The sequence below is a fragment of the Lepidothrix coronata genome, unplaced genomic scaffold, assembly GCF_001604755.1.
Source record: "Lepidothrix coronata isolate B3197 unplaced genomic scaffold, Lepidothrix_coronata-1.0 Scaffold54, whole genome shotgun sequence".
NCBI lineage: Eukaryota > Metazoa > Chordata > Aves > Passeriformes > Pipridae > Lepidothrix > Lepidothrix coronata.
In genome coordinates this window covers 4297819-4314336 of record NW_016690234.1, presented here as the reverse complement: position 1 = coordinate 4314336, position 16518 = coordinate 4297819, and the positions used below count along the sequence as shown (strand labels likewise).

General features: G+C 37.9%; 1 protein-coding gene across 2 annotated transcripts in view; it reads right to left on the bottom strand.

Moving 5' to 3' along the window:
• Positions 1-237: 237 nt before the first annotated feature.
• NKD1 (naked cuticle homolog 1) overlaps positions 238-16518 on the bottom strand; it is a 111158-nt gene continuing 94877 nt past the window's right edge. For both annotated transcript variants that reach the window (XM_017816122.1, XM_017816121.1), the window contains 4 exons: positions 12793-12940; positions 11695-11779; positions 7924-8054; positions 238-7192 (listed from right to left, as the gene is read on the bottom strand). In XM_017816122.1, coding sequence (XP_017671611.1) covers positions 6618-7192; positions 7924-8054; positions 11695-11779; positions 12793-12940 — 939 coding nt within the window. In that variant the 3' untranslated portion in view covers positions 238-6617. The remainder of the gene's footprint in view (positions 7193-7923; positions 8055-11694; positions 11780-12792; positions 12941-16518) is intronic.

Sequence of the window (16518 nt, the reverse complement as noted above, 5' to 3'; positions counted from 1 at the left end):
TAATTGCCATAGCATTTCACTGTTTATCTTAGTTGAACTAGAGTTACCAGTCATGGTTGTTAACAACCTCAAGTGGCACTTTATTCATCTATCAACAGTCTTATCCTGTGAACAAGCAAGCAAAGAACTATAAACACCCACTCCAAAGTCACTTTGTAGGTTTAAGCTGAAGCCCACAGAAAAAGGCTATTCACAGACTGTCAGTGAGAACAGACAAAATACAACCTCCAAACAAGATTTTAATCTACAAAGTTTTATTTGTCTTTTTAAACTTGTAAACCATAAAAAGAGCTTATCAAATATCTGAAATTAGTACAAGAAAAAATGATGACTCATATAGCAAACTGCATTTGTAAGGTCCAAATTCCAAGACATGCATGGGGCTCTCCTGGCTTCCATTTATGAAGCTGAGGACAAATTTGGCCCAGTTTCTTAGGTGTTTCTTTAGAAAATTCACAAAGCCTCAGCATGCTACACTTCGTGAATAGAACAGAACAGGAAGGAACAAGTGTAAGAATAAGCACTCAGCACCAGAAGGATCTGAACCCCATATCTTCATCCACAAAATACAATACCGAAAGAGTACATCCCTTAGCTGGTAGTAATTACATCTGCTTTGTCTCTATGGACTAGGCACTCAAAGGAAGACACAAATCCCACTTCATAGACGTGTCCTAAAAACCAGAAAGCACAGTGCACTTCATTGCCAGCATGCCTGATATTGTTAACGTTTGCCCATTGCCAAATTTATGAAGCCCCTTAAATATTATGTCTTCAACATTCTTAAAAAAAATTCTGGAACTTCCTACTCTCATGCCCCAAAATGAGACAAGCCTAATGAGACAACCAACAGGCCCAGTCTGCCATTCCTTGTGATATAAAGATTATCTGTTGTGTCAGTAGATTTCACAGGCATATTTTAGCTAGTGCTTAGTGTTTAGAAAAATCAGGACAAACAGCAAAGCTTTGGGTAACATTTGACCAACTTATGTGTGTTTGTAATCAAAGAGAAAAAGAAATGATGCCACTATTCAAAACATGTTCTAAAGAATATTCAAAGCATCTGTAGAAACACCTCTGCTTATAAAAAATTTTCCCTCGGCTCGGACAGGGACTCAGGAAACCAGGGCATCATTCCTTATTCTGCCACAGCCCCAGTGGTGATTATCTGCAACTTTCCTTCCTTGTGCCTCCCCCTGCACACTGGAGATCAACCTCTTAGAGAAAGTCTTTCAAGTTTTCCCAGTGAAAAGCTTTTTATGAACTACTGTTTCTATTTTATAAGCAATAAATGTACCATAAGAGATTCAAAAAAGTAATATGAATAAAGCTCCTCCATACAGCATTTTCCTGCCTCTTGTGTGTCTCCCCCAGTCCCTCTGTTGGACGTTTCTATGCTATCCCTACATTTCTCAAATCTTTCTCTCCTTCTCTTTCCAGTCTTTCTTCACAGCTCTAACTCTCACAGTAATCTGCCTGAATAGTCCTTAAGTCCTGCTATTTAAAAAAAAAAAAGAAATTAGAAGACCTCATCCATATGATTCCTGTAATTTTATGGTATTTAGAATTGAATTGTCTTGAATTACATAAAAAATAAAAGTAAATTAAAACATCATTGAAAACCTCCTTATTTAGTAATTATAATCCAAGCTTCAAGTAAGATGCAGTTCAATGTCTATTGAATAATTTCAGTATAAAGTTATTTGCTTTTCTATGTCTGTTCCTTTTAGACCATTTTGGGCAAATTTTAAATGTGAACAACAACACAAAAAGATCCCAAAACAGCCCCTTCAAAATCAAATCAGCTCAACATCTGTCAAATATGCAAAGAAAATAAATTATTATGTCATAATTTGAGGCTGGTTTTGTTGCTAAGTGCATTAGGAAAGAAATCTTCTTCCAGAAGCTATTTAGAAAACACATTAAGTTTAATTTTTATTTCATGGATTTCCAAACATGTTTCTGCTTGGTACATTTTAAAAAAAAGAAGTCTGACAACTAACAGGATGCTGAATAAGACTTGGTTCCCAGCAAAGCCATGAATAAGTCATGTTTGAAAACATATTTTCAGATCTTGATGAATTGCATCAAGGTAATTAAAGGTGAGACGTGATTAGCTGACATGTTTCCAAACATGAACATTCTTGCCTGTACTCCAGGCAAAAATTATGGCGAATGTTTTTGCAAATTTTCTAGCATGATGAATTTTTCTCAAGTATAATCTAGGCCCCAAGGGGCCCAACTTTCCTGTTAATTGGAATACAAATGAAATCTGTCATTCAATAATTGAGGTACACAATGACATATGGAGAACAGTATGCATTCATCGTATCTGTATATTTATGTGGCAACTTGTAGACAGTCAAGCATACACAGTACTGATCCCTTTTTAAAAAAACACCTCTGTCAGAATCCATCTTGTTCCACTCACTAACTTCTGCCAGAGGACACACACACACACAGACATATATATATATACACACACATACTTCTATCTTTAAGGTACTTCTCCAGCTAAACCTTGCTATTCTGTCCTCATGATTACAGAGGTCATATACTTGGCTTTTTAATTTGATATGGCCCTAAGGGGCTGGTCTGCCAATATGCCAGGAGCATCTGTACCTCATCATCCAAGGGCAGAACTGGGTCTTCATTTCTAGCAATGATTAAATGACATGTGGATGTTTCAAACACATTTGGAAGTGTCTTGAAGTCCTCCAGTGATATCAGTATAAAGCACAGTATTTGCTGCTAATCTTAGTTAATTTATCAGCTTGATATCTTACAGTAAAACTTCCATTTACTATTAGCTACTACAAACCCATCAGCAGTAAGATGCATAAAAAATAAATACTGAAATTACTGGCTGTACATTATGTAGACTTCTAACCCACCTTCCTGGAATGAAATTATAGGCTCCCTGCAGCCAGTGGGAATCTGGCAGTCTTGCCAGAGATTTCACTGGGACAGAGATTTTACTACACGGCCTTAGCTTAGTTTACTCCATATTAGGTGGTCATGAAGTTGCGAGAAGAGCTTATCAATCCTTCTTTTCAAAAAACTGTCTTTCCCAGAATTGCAGCTGGTAGAAGTGAGCAAAATTTTTCCATTGAATTTTTTCAGCAAATAGTGCAAATTTTGGGATCGGTTTTGTTTTGCTGAACTGCCTTGTGTAAAAACCAAAAGAGTCATTGGAAAGGCTGGAGTTTTCATCTGAAATGACTTGATGTCACTCCATTTTACTTTTAAATAGTAACAATATACTCAACTCTGATATTTTTTCCCTTGAGAATAAAATGTTTTTTTAACCAGAAACAAATTTATTTTAAATCTTGATTCAGCTATAGTTTTGAACAACTTAAAATAATATTTTTTTTAAAAAGAAAGGTTTTCAGAATTAATAACAAGATGAAAAATCAGTTATTCAACACAGGTCTAACAGCAGGGGACAAGAAATTTAACTTTGAAACTTGATAGCTTAAATATAAAACCAAAGGACACCCAGTCCATACGTAATTTCCTGATCCCTTTTCCCAAAAACATTAATGCAAGCTCTTTCATCAGTGGGATCTGCAAGCACTGAGAGCAATTGCAATAAGCCCCTGAAATCCACAACAAGAAGAAGGAAATATACTTTCTGAACTAGTAAAACTTTAATTAACAGGGGGTTCTCTTGGCACAGTTTTTGCTGTTAAATAAATAAAGCATTTAGTCAAAACCATCTATATTTACTATACAAAATACTGAAAAGCAAACATATTTAAAAGGTACGGAAATTTAAGGTTCTGTGAAAAGAATCTGTGCTACATGTTATTCACACTTAATGCACATAACACAACTGCAACACAGTATTTAGATACTGTATATTCATACATGGCTGGTGTAAAGGTTTAGTATGGGGATGCCACGTTATTAAAATGTATTTTTGTTTCACAGAATCTGAGCAAGGCAGAATTTGTCTTTTGAATCTCCAAACATAATAAACCTAAACAAATCAATGCAATAGTCAGTTGTGTTCTGTTTCAGAGTTTGCTTGTCACAGCAAGTACTGCACACCTCTCAATCAGATGGGATTTTGTTATTGGTGCTGTTGCCTTTTCCAGCAAAATATCTTTGGGTGAAAGAGCATTTATAGTCCTTTGCTTCCCTTTCTTAGAAAACCTCACAGTTTTGAAAGCACTCGAGTTTTCCAGAATGTGTTTTCTGGTTTTCAGCAATAACCTGCATTTAAAAAATTGACTACAGTTTCCACCTCTCAGTCTTTCTGGCATATGCTCTACTGAAAAGAGAACAGCTTTAATTACTCCTTCAAAACAAATAGCATGGCATCCCTTCTTGGATGGAATGTACACTGTGTGTTTGCATGCGGTATAATGTCACTTGAATACATCAGACTTTGTTAACACTATAATATAAATAAGCTTATTCCTTCTACTAGACATATAAATGCCTTTTTTTTTTTTTTTGCAGTCCATAATTATATATACATTGAAAAAGAATGATACACAAGCAGCAAAAAAGGCTTAGACTAGAACAACTCAGTGGTAACTAACCAAATTTGTGGCCTTTTCATATTTTCAACACAGAAAATTCTGCATATAAATATTTTTGGACTTTAGGAATTTTAAAATAAACAGAACAGTATAGTTGTCACACAGATCAAACACATTTTAAAAACATTTTGTTAAATTTAACAGAACGTGCTGTTGACAGCTAAAAAAATAAAATAAACCAGATTTTTTAAAGAGGACAATAAGTCTAAACATCTGCTGATCCAGGGAGACAAGAGGTGGACCTAATTACCAGGAAGCAGTGATTCTATTCAAATTCCACGAAAAGGCAAGGCTTTCCACTATTCTTTAAAAGGCGATGTCTCCATGTTCTTAGAAAGGACAGCATCCCTCTAAAACTGGTCAGCAATAAGGTAATACCCCATTTTGGACTGATCAAAACTCTAGTCAGAAAAAAAAAAACCCTAATCATAAAGGGTTATATCAATGTTGGATAGTTACATTTTACAATATATACTATTGACAAAATACCACAACATTAAAAATAATTAAACCTGAAAGAAAATACATTTATAGAACAATTACGTTTCCATGTAAGAGTTCTCTACTACAATGTTCCAAAAGAAATGTAGGTGTTTTCAGTCAGTTTCTGCCTGCAAAATGGTGATCTGTACAAAATCCAACTGAATCTATTATAAATCTGGGCTCCAAACAAAGCAAAATTTGAATGTACTGACCCTTTTTTTTTTTTTCACTTTTCCAATTTGCTTTTGACCTTCAAATTTCTCAGCAGCCATTAAGGTCTTGTGAGTGCGGTCTCATTCTCCTTCATGGAATGGAAGCCCTTTGATATGGAAAAAGCAGAAGAGGCCAGAATGATTGTGAATGACACTTTTTGCACATGTTGAATTGTCTCTAAAACGGGAGAAGCACAAACTGGTAGGTGCTTGGGAAATTTAAATTGGAGGCACCAAGAAAATGCCATGGGATATGTTTCCAAAAGGTCACTGTCGTGGGGAAAAAAAAAAGTTAATATTCAAACCACAGATTTCTAAAACACAACAAAATGTACCTGAGAGTGTGCATATTTATATATATATATTTATATTTATATTTTATATATATTTGCCAACATTTAAAGTGAGAAAGTATATTTTCCTCAATTCTTTCTCAAAACAAAGAACTGTGGATTTAAACAAAACAACCCACCCAGTCAACCCCTCTCCTTCTCAAACCCCTATGAATGATACTTATGGCCCAAGCACTAAAGTCTAGTGATGCTTTGGAAAACCCCATTTCACATCCTCCTCTTTTCATATGGTTACCCAAAACAGAGTGGAGAATAAGCAAGAGAAAAAAAAACAAAAATAAAAGAAGTGTATTTAAATATTACCCAGTATATAACAGACTGTACTTGTGTCAATGAAGAATCTCCATGAAAATAAAGTGTGAGTCATACAAACGTAGCCCTGTTGACAAGTTTAGCCAATATTTCCTCGTAATTAAGATAATTTGAAAGGATGTGAACACAAACAGGCTACATGAACGCAGTATATTAAATTTCCCCCCTGTAGCACATTACAATCAATAAAAAGAAAATAAAATCTGAATAATACTAGAGGTAGCAGCTGTTTGTATTTTCCATTATCTGAGTATCTCTGGAGTCCGACTCTTCGAACATTGCTCCCCTGATAAAAGGCTTGTGTGCGATCAGCCGACATACAGCAGAGTGGTAAGCTAGATGTCTGCAAGAGTGTTTGAAGTATCTTTCCTATTACAATGGAAGTAGTACTTGTAAAGAAGTGCGTTGACGACCTGTATTAAATCACAGCTCAAAAAGCTATGGCTGTTTGCTGTTTTACAAGCCACTTACAAACAAAAAAAAACAAACAAAAAAATCCACAAGGTGTTTGAGTAAGCTATGCGGTTCCACAACACATAAATAGGGTAAGTTTCAAGAGTTCCATATAACCTCTAAAATATATGCAAGCTGAATATTAATGGAGTAATAATAATATTAATCATAGTAATGCCTTAGTTCTGGTATCACAAGAATGCATTTCCTTCATGTGGGATGATTCTTGGAGGATGTTGGTGGGATCTCTTCTATGTCTGGTAGAAGTGGTGGTAGTGGTGGTGGTGCTCGTGGTGGTGGTGGTGTTCATGTCTTTGTATCATTTGTCCAACTTGGCCTTCATATAAAATGACTGTGGGCAGGTCTCTCACATGTTCCTTTTCCAAAACTGTCCCTGGAGACTGGAAGGTTTTGCACATTTGGTGATTCTCCTTTGCCCTCTGCTTATGCTTCTTGTGAATCTGTTGAGATTGCAAGGGAAGGTAAGGTAGATTCTGGCCCACCCGTGCACTTGGGGAAGCCATGGGCATGGGCACCCCTTGAAAAGGTTTATTTCTAACTGCCCTTCCGGGATGCACAGGGGCGACATTTTTGCCCTGGGTTTTGGGAGACCTCACAAAGTGCTTGTTTGAGTCCTGGTTCCGGAGCCTCTGCTGGATTTCTGCAATCTTGGCATACGAACTTTCAGCCAGATTGATGTGGTTTGGATCCACCACTTGAGATTTCCTATGATGAGCATGGAAGGTTTCAGGCTCATGAGAACGGGATCTAGTTTGATTCACAATTCTGCCTGGTGGGTCATGTTTTTGGGCTGCTGGAGGAGATCCTAGGAAATAACAAGCTGAGTTAGTCATCTAGTATTTCAAAGTTTTAATTAGTAGCATGCAGTTGGCAGGGACAGCATTATCGGCAGAACAAATTTTTCCTAAGGAAGTGAATGCAATTATAGCTGTCTAGATTAATTACATTCAATTATTTGACCAGTAAATAATACACACACAAACATATATCTATCAATAGAAGAATGAATGTGTGTATGTGTGTGTGTATGTGTATAAGCATCTTTACATCACCTTCTCTTGGTCACCAAAATACCTGTGAGTGGAATAGTAAAATCCTGGCAGAGGGTAGGGAAAGGAAGGAAATCCAAATCTCTTTAATTTGGGGACAGAAGCCAAAATTCCAAATATGAACCCACATTCTTCTATTTTTGGGTCAATAGTGAGTACAAAATATGTGCTGGTATCATCTTGGGAACAAGCTCCAACATCCAAAAGTCAATCCTTGCGTCACCCATAGACTAAATAATTTAGATGTAAAGATTGTTCTTCTAGGCTCACCTCCAAGTTTAGCTACACAAACAAGTACATCAAAGCAGCCTTGCAGCACATTGGCCATCCATTGTGATACCACCTTCACCAGTAGTTATCTTGCAGTATTCACTATTCCTCCCAGTAAGTCACTACAGACAAATCACACAGGTTCACAATTCTCTGTCCCTGATATGGAACATGCAACTGAAGAAAGAAAAGATGATGAAGTTGTAACATCAATTACCTGGCCCAAACTTTGATGTGTAGTTTTCTATTCCTGCAAGATCCAAATAGTGGTTTCTCCTTTCAATGTTCTCATCAACACAGTGACGATAGCACCCACTTTGCTCTGGATTGTTCTCACTCTGGTGGTATCTGTCAGCAGGAAGCAAAATTACTATTCAGCAGAACTTCTTTAAAGTTGTTATCACCATCTGCAAACCAACAACTAATGGTCCCTTTGAAGTGACAGGAGTTGCTCACAAAGAAACAACAAACACTTGAAATTCTGGATGACCGGATTTGCTAAATCGATAGGCCTGAACTGGCTGTTCCTTCCCCTCACATAAATCAACCCCGATGTTGCAAAGCAAAGGAGGCTTTCAAATTGCATCATGTGTGCAAAAACAAATAAAAATGCTCCTTGGGTTTATTACACTTTGTCTTAGGGCCAAACCATTCAACTGATTCTCCAATTTGGCCATGCCAAAGAAAATCTGCTGTTTGATTCACGACCGTTCCCACTGCTGTCAGGAAGCACTGGGCTAAGACTCATGTCAGATAAATGTTTATGTGTATCTGCTTCAGAAAGACAGGCAACAGCACAGATGTAGGAACTAGAGAGAGTCTGAGAAGAGAAGGTGTTGGTAGGACACTCAAAGGTAAACTGCTTTCCAAAGTATGATTAATAAGGTCAGATCAGACACTGGCTTTAGAATCTCAACTCCTTTTCCTGCTCAGCTTTGCAATTTTATTTATAGCAGAACTATTTCCTGAGAATGAATATCTGAAATACCATTCATTTATGAGGCAGAAAAAAATGAGGCAGAGGTTTACAGTATTGTAGCCCATAATGTCAAACAACTTAATTCAGTAATTTAAATGGATGTCTGCAAATATGAAAATATTTTCAATATAACGAACAGGATAAGCAGAAGACTCTTGATTAAGTTCCTGCCTGTCATTCAGACAGTTCAGTCTCCAAGACCACAAGACTGGCTTTGCTCTTTTTCTGTGCAATTGCACTGATGTCAACCTAAGACCAGAATTTGGCCTTCTATCCTACACCAGTTGCTAAATATGGGCTCTTTACTGTATGGTGCCCAGTGCTCTGCTTTGAGTCTATTAACACATTTTCAAGTTTCCAGAGGCTGCTGATCCCACAGAGCTTTGGCACAGCTTTCCTGGTCTAGCACAGTACTGTTCAGGGACTTACAGAACTGAGTCCCCCCGTGTCTCTGTCAGACACAGGTCTACAGCTTCTTTGATAAAAGTCGCAAGACTTGACCTACCTGGAAGATCATTTTTGCTCTGCTTTGATAGAGGTAGAGTCTCCTGAATGGAGGAGAGTCTGCCTGGAAAGCAGGTAAGCTTTAAAGACTCTGAGTCAGCTTTGAACTCCAGAAGTGACATGGGGGTACTGTCAAAAAAAAGAGGGAATGTCCAGATATTCTTTATTTTTTGGATACATAGCCAACAAGGTACCTTTCCTGCCTCAGACACACCTTTACAGGTTGTTACGCTTTAGCAGGGCAACATAAAAGGTGTCTGGGGCTAGAACCTGTCTAGTTGAAGTTGCCAGGCAACTTCACCTACAGAAACCATTGGGACTTGCACACATGTGCTGAAGACAATGCACAGTTCACCCAGAAAAAACTTGGTTGGGTTTGATCCAACACAATTAAGCAACACTGTATACAGCACTGTCTGTTGGAAACAAAGTTAACAGGGAACCTGTTTTTTTGTTACTGTAATAAATTCAATCTCTCATCAAGACAGCGAAGAAGAACTATGCCAGTACTGCCTCAACCCTACATTTTAATAGCTTTCCTACATGCGAGATGATGTTTAACAATATCCATGCAAATATACGCAGTGAAGCAATTATACACAATTATACACTGATGAGAGATGTGCTCCAGTGTCAAAGATTACTTCAAGTACTTCTGAGAACTGAAGTGTCTGGCGTCCAGCCCCACAGTGCTCTCTTGCACACACATGGGAAGACTCAGGCATGCATCAACCACGCATCAAGAACTGTGTAAAAATACACAGCCTTGTTACTGGTTTTTTGGTTTGGTTCAGTTTTGGTTTTAATAAAAAATGGCATCTGCTGAAGTGTTTCTGGAGTGTATGAAAGCCCTTTCTAAAATTCCCACGCTGGAGTGTCATCCTGATGGTAATAAGCACACAACAATATATCAGGAAAGGGGAACAGAGCAGTGACAGAGCACAGGGCAGAAAAATTAAGGGACATTTCCTGAAAGCCTCACTTACCCAGAACATAGAGTTTAAGTCAGTCAGGGAGAACTAGGCTATCTAGCCATGAATCTACTTATCTTGATACTTGTATTAGCCCTACAGGTGAAAACTCCTGCCTGTAGCTTCCAGCAGATGAAAAATCTAACCCATCTATCTCCCAACCTTCAGGATAAAAACATTTCTATCCATTTTATCTTGAATATTAATCACACCTCGCCTAGAATTCCTAAGTGACTGAATTTGTGAAATGTGTGCACTTCTCACAAGTCCTCATTGCTGCTTTCAAAGGGGAAGCCTCTGCATTAATATTGTGAGATTCTGATGTGAGTCTCAGCAGCTTTCCTGAGGGTTATCAACTTGGCCAGGCTGTACAAATATCCCTGGAACATACACATGTGAACAGCACACTCTTTGCTCTGTCCACATTTAATGGGATGTAATAAAAACTGTCAGATGCTGACCATTGTCTGATGCTCAGACCAAGATACAGATTTGTTCTGTCTATGAAGCCTCTAAGCAAAGGGATGAGAAGGACAAACATTTTGTTCCAGCATTGGATGTTTCCATTACTGTGGATTTATTTGGAAGTGCCTGCCATTCATAGAAACACTACATTTGCAGAACCAGGATTTTAAGGTGAATGAGAGGGAGACTTCAAACTGAAAGGGGATTTTTGCACTAGATTATCAAACAAAAACAGCCTATTAAATTCACACAGGGCAAGCTTTGCTAATGGGCAGAGGGAATCTGAACACCACAGCTGGGCCAGCAAGTAAAACCATTCAGTTGCACAGAAGATTTTGTACAGAGCTGCTGACAGAAGATTAATAGTAATTTAACTCTTCTTTTAATCTCAAATTTAATTGTACTGGGATAACTTACTAGCATTTTTTCTCTATCCAAAGAAGGGAGGTACTGTTCTCTTGTCATTTTTAATAAGACTGAATACTTCTTCTCCTGATAAGTTCATTACGTGTTCGGACAAATATCCCTAAAACCAAGGAAAGCCAAAAATGTGTGGAGTTTGGGTTTTGGTTTATTTTTGTTTGTTTGTTTTTTATTAATTTGCAGCTGAAGAAACAAATGCAATGAATGAGTCAATGTCATTTCTGTAGCATTTCAGCAAACACTTCTCTCTGCCTTAGTGTGAAACATAAAATCTTAAAACATATCAAAGCTATACACCAAGAGGACTTGTTAGCTCTCTGTTCTGGTTATGACCTGGCAACCAAGATAGACCTGTGTTGTGCTATAAACCTCACTTATTTGCAGATGGCATCTAAAAAGGCAATACACATCCTCCAAGGAGCTCACAGAGGAAGAAAATGTCAATATTTTTTGCTTTTTTGTTTTGTTTTAATGTGCAAAGTATCCACCCATGAAAGCTGCTCATGGTTCCACAGTGAAAACTCCTGATATTCCTCTATTTTAACATAATTTAAAAAAAAATAAAACGAACAAGCAAGAAAGCAGTGGTTGAGGTTTCCTCAGACGTGCCCAGTGCCTGTCAGGAGTCAGGGTTCTCTCCCCTTACCTGAGAGAAGCCCGCTGCTTCTTCTCAGAGCTTCTTGCTTCTTCATTAGCTTTGTTTTCAGCTCTATGCCTGGCACTCTGCAAATCTGCCAAGAGAAAGTATATTATTCTCACATTACCGTTCCTGCTGATCAGCATAACTAACGTTCTACACTGCAAACACATCCTTTCCTGTCGGTAGATCAAGATGTAACCTATCATGTCATGTAACCTTATCAAATGTGCTCTTGTCTGCACGACAGATTTTAAGCAGATATAACCTTGACTGCAGGACATCGGTCAGGGTTAGGCTGCACACCATGTGGCAGCCCAAATGGAGCCACATTCACACTGAAATGCTTGTCCCTCAGGAGGCCTCAGCAGTTTGCAACTCAGTGCTGTACTAACTCATCACATAGTTCCCCAGCAGTGCAGATCTGCTTATGTCTGCACTTGATGGAGTGGATGTATTATTAAAACTGAGGTAACAAGGCTTTCCTTTTAGATGAGATGCCCACATTTTCTACTGAATATTACTTTAAGTACTTTGAAGTATTTCAACTTAGTACTACTTTACCTACTGAAGTAATTATGCTGATACAACTATTATTACAGTGAATATAAGTTGGATAAGCCATCAGGGTATAAGCATTTTTATAATGCCAGCACAAAAAAATGTGCAATTTTTATGCATAGATTCATATATGTTACTTATGCTTAATTTTTTATTTTTACCCAAGAGCAGCGACAGCAAAAAACATTTAATATTGCTACACCTGCTTCCATACAAACCAAGCACTGTAATATCAGCAGAATTAGAGTGGCACCGGTGAAAAAGGCCTTAAATCTGCCTTGCAGTACACAAAGACAATTACACAACATAGGAGTTACAAGAAGCAATCAATCAGGAGAGGGAACCCTAATTTGCTAAACTGACACTCAAAGGAATGGGGCAATTTTACACCCAAGATCATAAAGCAGGTTCATGGGGTTTAAAATACTGCACAATTATTTGCCTTTATGCATGTCTTTATTTGTATTAACAAAATACAGAGATGGATTTTCAAGGCACTCTAGAAGTCTTTTTTAATTTTTCCAATGGCTGATTGCACATCCTTACCAGTATGATTTAACAAGATACTCTTTTTCTTCTGGCTGCCATCTGGTGCCACAGTAAGTTTCACTCGCAGAGTTTTGCTGGAACTGGGAGAATGGTTTACTGATGCATCAACTACCTCATAGATGGTGTGAAGCAAGCTGGTAATATCCTATAGTTGGAGTGAAACAAAAAAAGACATAGTACTGTGAAAATGGCATGAAACCCACAGCTCTGATGCTTACAGCTATTTTGGACTTGGGAATAATAAATGCTGAAATATCCTCAGAAGTCACTGAATTTAAAAGAGTTCAACCTGCACAGAACCTTACGATCCGTATCAAATAGACTTATGAACTGGGGCAAACCAGATCAAAAAAATAACAGCAACAAAAGATATTCAGGTTTCCCAACCTGTGAATCAGCAAAATGGTGTTCTGCGTTTTCTTTGATTTCAACAGAAGCCAGGACTAACCATTCACACTCCACTAAAAATTTAGTACACATGGCCAAAACAAATACAGAAACTGAAGGAAATCTTGGACATTGCAGTCTTCCTATTTCTTTTTTTTCCACTTGGGATAGTTAAATGGTTCATTATCTAGAAGAAAACCACCAAGAGAAGTTGCAAAACTCTAAACCTTATGTTTGGAAATAAATGATGTCTGAATGTCACCCTACCATATGTGTTTTGGGGTCTAGCTTATTTTGCAAAATCCAAAGCAGTTATAAACCTATACTTTTGAGCTGCAAATATTACCCAGTTGGGCCTGTTACAGAACATTCTTCACAGCCCCCTTTGAAGGCAATGGGATGTGAACAAACACTTTTGTTAAGTATAGCTGGTTCTGAGGATTAAGAGTCAGGTCTATAAAAACCTCTACAACTTTTCCTTTGCTCAGGGGTCACACCTGTTAACAATGGCAGCTCAAAGTTTAGTATGCCCTAATGGGTCCCAACATTTTAGTAGTCAATATACTACACAGCCCTCTTTATGTAACCAGATTTAAAGATGACACAGAAATATTAATTTCTGCTCATACAGAATTTAGGGAAACATTGAACTTCTGACCAGGACAAATGATTTTACAGCAGATGATTTTCCAGCTCAGTGGGCAGAATGAGTAACTAAATCCTAGAGGGTCCAGATTTTGTCTTAACATGTACCCTCTCTAACTTTCTGCACTCAGGGGAGTTTCTCCAGACTTGAGAGTTCAAGACAATATATTCATAAAAAGAGAGCAGAATTTACAGTCTCCCACTTATTTTTCCACTGATATTTTTTTCTACCATGACTGCCAGAATCTCTCTATATGGATTGTTACTATCATGTCAGTAGCTGTTTTCCATACTCTTGAAAACCACCATCTAAAGCTTGAAAGAGGGAAAGACAGCTCCATGAAAATCTGCTGGACACCTCACAGCTCTTTAACACATCTCACTTCTCCCACTTCCATCCTAATTTGAAACATAGCCAGACCTCTGAATACACACAGCCATATCTGACAGCCAGCTTGGAGGGCTGGATTTTTATTTTGTCTATGAGGAAAACCCCAAGCAAGCACATTAACAAACAAACAAATCATATCTGCTGTTTTATTCGCCCTCCATAAATCATGTTCTAGGAGCACTGTGCTATAATCCTACACCTCAATAAGCCAAACCTTCTCCTTCAGCAGAATACTTAAGCACCATGTTTATTCTTACCAGGGCTTCATGCACTCAGCACTTGGGTGAATGGAGCTTTTTTCATACATTCCTTAGCCAATGTTGGTTAGCCAACGTGTCATCTTTCCATACAGGGCTGCTATCAAGAGTTTATCAACTCTTTCATTCACAATAATCCGTCCTTCTTCCTTTTTCAGCTACGACAGATATTTTTAAAGCAGATGTACATCTAGTAAATTTTAACTTCAATAGGCAAAGACAAAAAGTCTCCCACTGTCCTTTTACACGATTTTTTTCCCCAGAGTTGAGGTCTAACTTGCTAACTGGCTTAAATCTGACCCTTGTGCTCTGTGAGGGTCTTTCCCAACAAGCTGCTTGACTCAACAGTTTAAAAAGTACTCCCAAAGGCTGTCATGGAAGGCCAGATGCAGCATTTGTGTGACACATAGTTGGCAAGTCAGAAATATGTACACACATATATAACATCAGGACAATTTACATCTCTCAGCCAAATAGGCCCAAATGAATGTGAATTAATGCCCAGGTTGTTGAAGAGACTGCACAGAGGAATCAGGACACCTTGTGGACTTACACACTGCTGCCTTTGCATTTCGTTACATGTTTAATAACAGCTTCCTCCACAAGGATCTGAACTGCTCTGCATTCTGGCACTGGAGGAACATGGTGGTCAGACTGGATATGCACCAAGATCGAGGTTAGGGATATTCATAAGTAACCACTTAATGCTCATGCTGATCTTTTAAATACTGACAACAACATATTTATTACAGGATTCATTTACTTGTGGTCCTGATTTGGGGTTGGGAATTTCAGCAAACTGACAGTTCTGATTTGGTCAAACAAGGCTTCTTGGGTCATTCTCTGCTCTGTGGCATCTGCCAAGGTCCTGGATCAGCAGGTACCAGCTACAGGGCAGCTTGAATCTCCTATTGCTTCCCCATTATTGCTTCTCAGTTGTAAAATACGAGTTTCTGAGGCACTGATCTACTAGGAATGGTCTTCATCAATGAGATTTGAACTGTGACTAAAACTACCTTCTCACAGCCCTGTTTTGGCAGCTAATATGGTCATGGTTTCTTGTCAAATTAGTAGCAATAAACCATTAAAGTATATGTTGCAAACTCTGTATTTTACAGTTACATGTATATTTACCCCCCAAAGTATTTTCATTTTCCAGTAACCTGCCAGGAGACTGAGGCAATTAAAGTTTCCCTTGAAAGCTGTCCCACACTGAACATCTGTAATTAAATTCCTTATAACCTGCCCAAATCCATTGAGTTTACCTTCCACACACCAGTTTGTGCATTTCACTGTCCACAAAAAATTTGGCAAAGATCAAGAATAAAAGCTAGTTAAATTTTCCTCTCTTCTGAAACACCCACCAGCATGCCTCAGAGCCCACCTACCAAAGAATTTAACTTTTCTCTAAAGTGGGTTATGAGTTTCACTAGTCATGTGATTTTGCAACTGCTTTGCTTAATACTGCTTGGCACTTCCCACACAAAGAAGTTCATCCCACATTTCTCAAACTTGCTCACTTTTTACATGAAAAATAAACAAGAACAGATTTTTCAGTGTTGTCCATGTAAAAAAAAATTGCTTTCTTTTAAATGAAATGTACTTTAAACTATTTTTACTTACAAATCATTGTGGATTTTAAAAATACTATATTACATGGGTAAAGAGAAACAAGAATGAACAAAGATTTCTCTCCTTCATAGCAAATGGATTATATTTAGAGGGGAAATACGCTGCATGACTAACTTCTGAAGGGCTTCTAGGATGCAGAATTTCTGCTGGGATAGCTAGTTTAATCAAGTAAGAAAACTGAAACTATTATATTTATCCACAAAGGAGAAAACAAATGCTTGCTGGGTAGCAAACAGCCAGCACATGCCATACCCAGATTTATTTGTGTTTTGCTTATTGAACACCAGAGTTGGTTTTACCAGGGTAAAGTATTTAAGCAGTGTTAATCTGCATGTTTTTCCCATCCTATTTTATCAAGCAGATAGTACAACAAAGTATATTAAAAAGAGCAATTTTAATAGATTGCCAGAA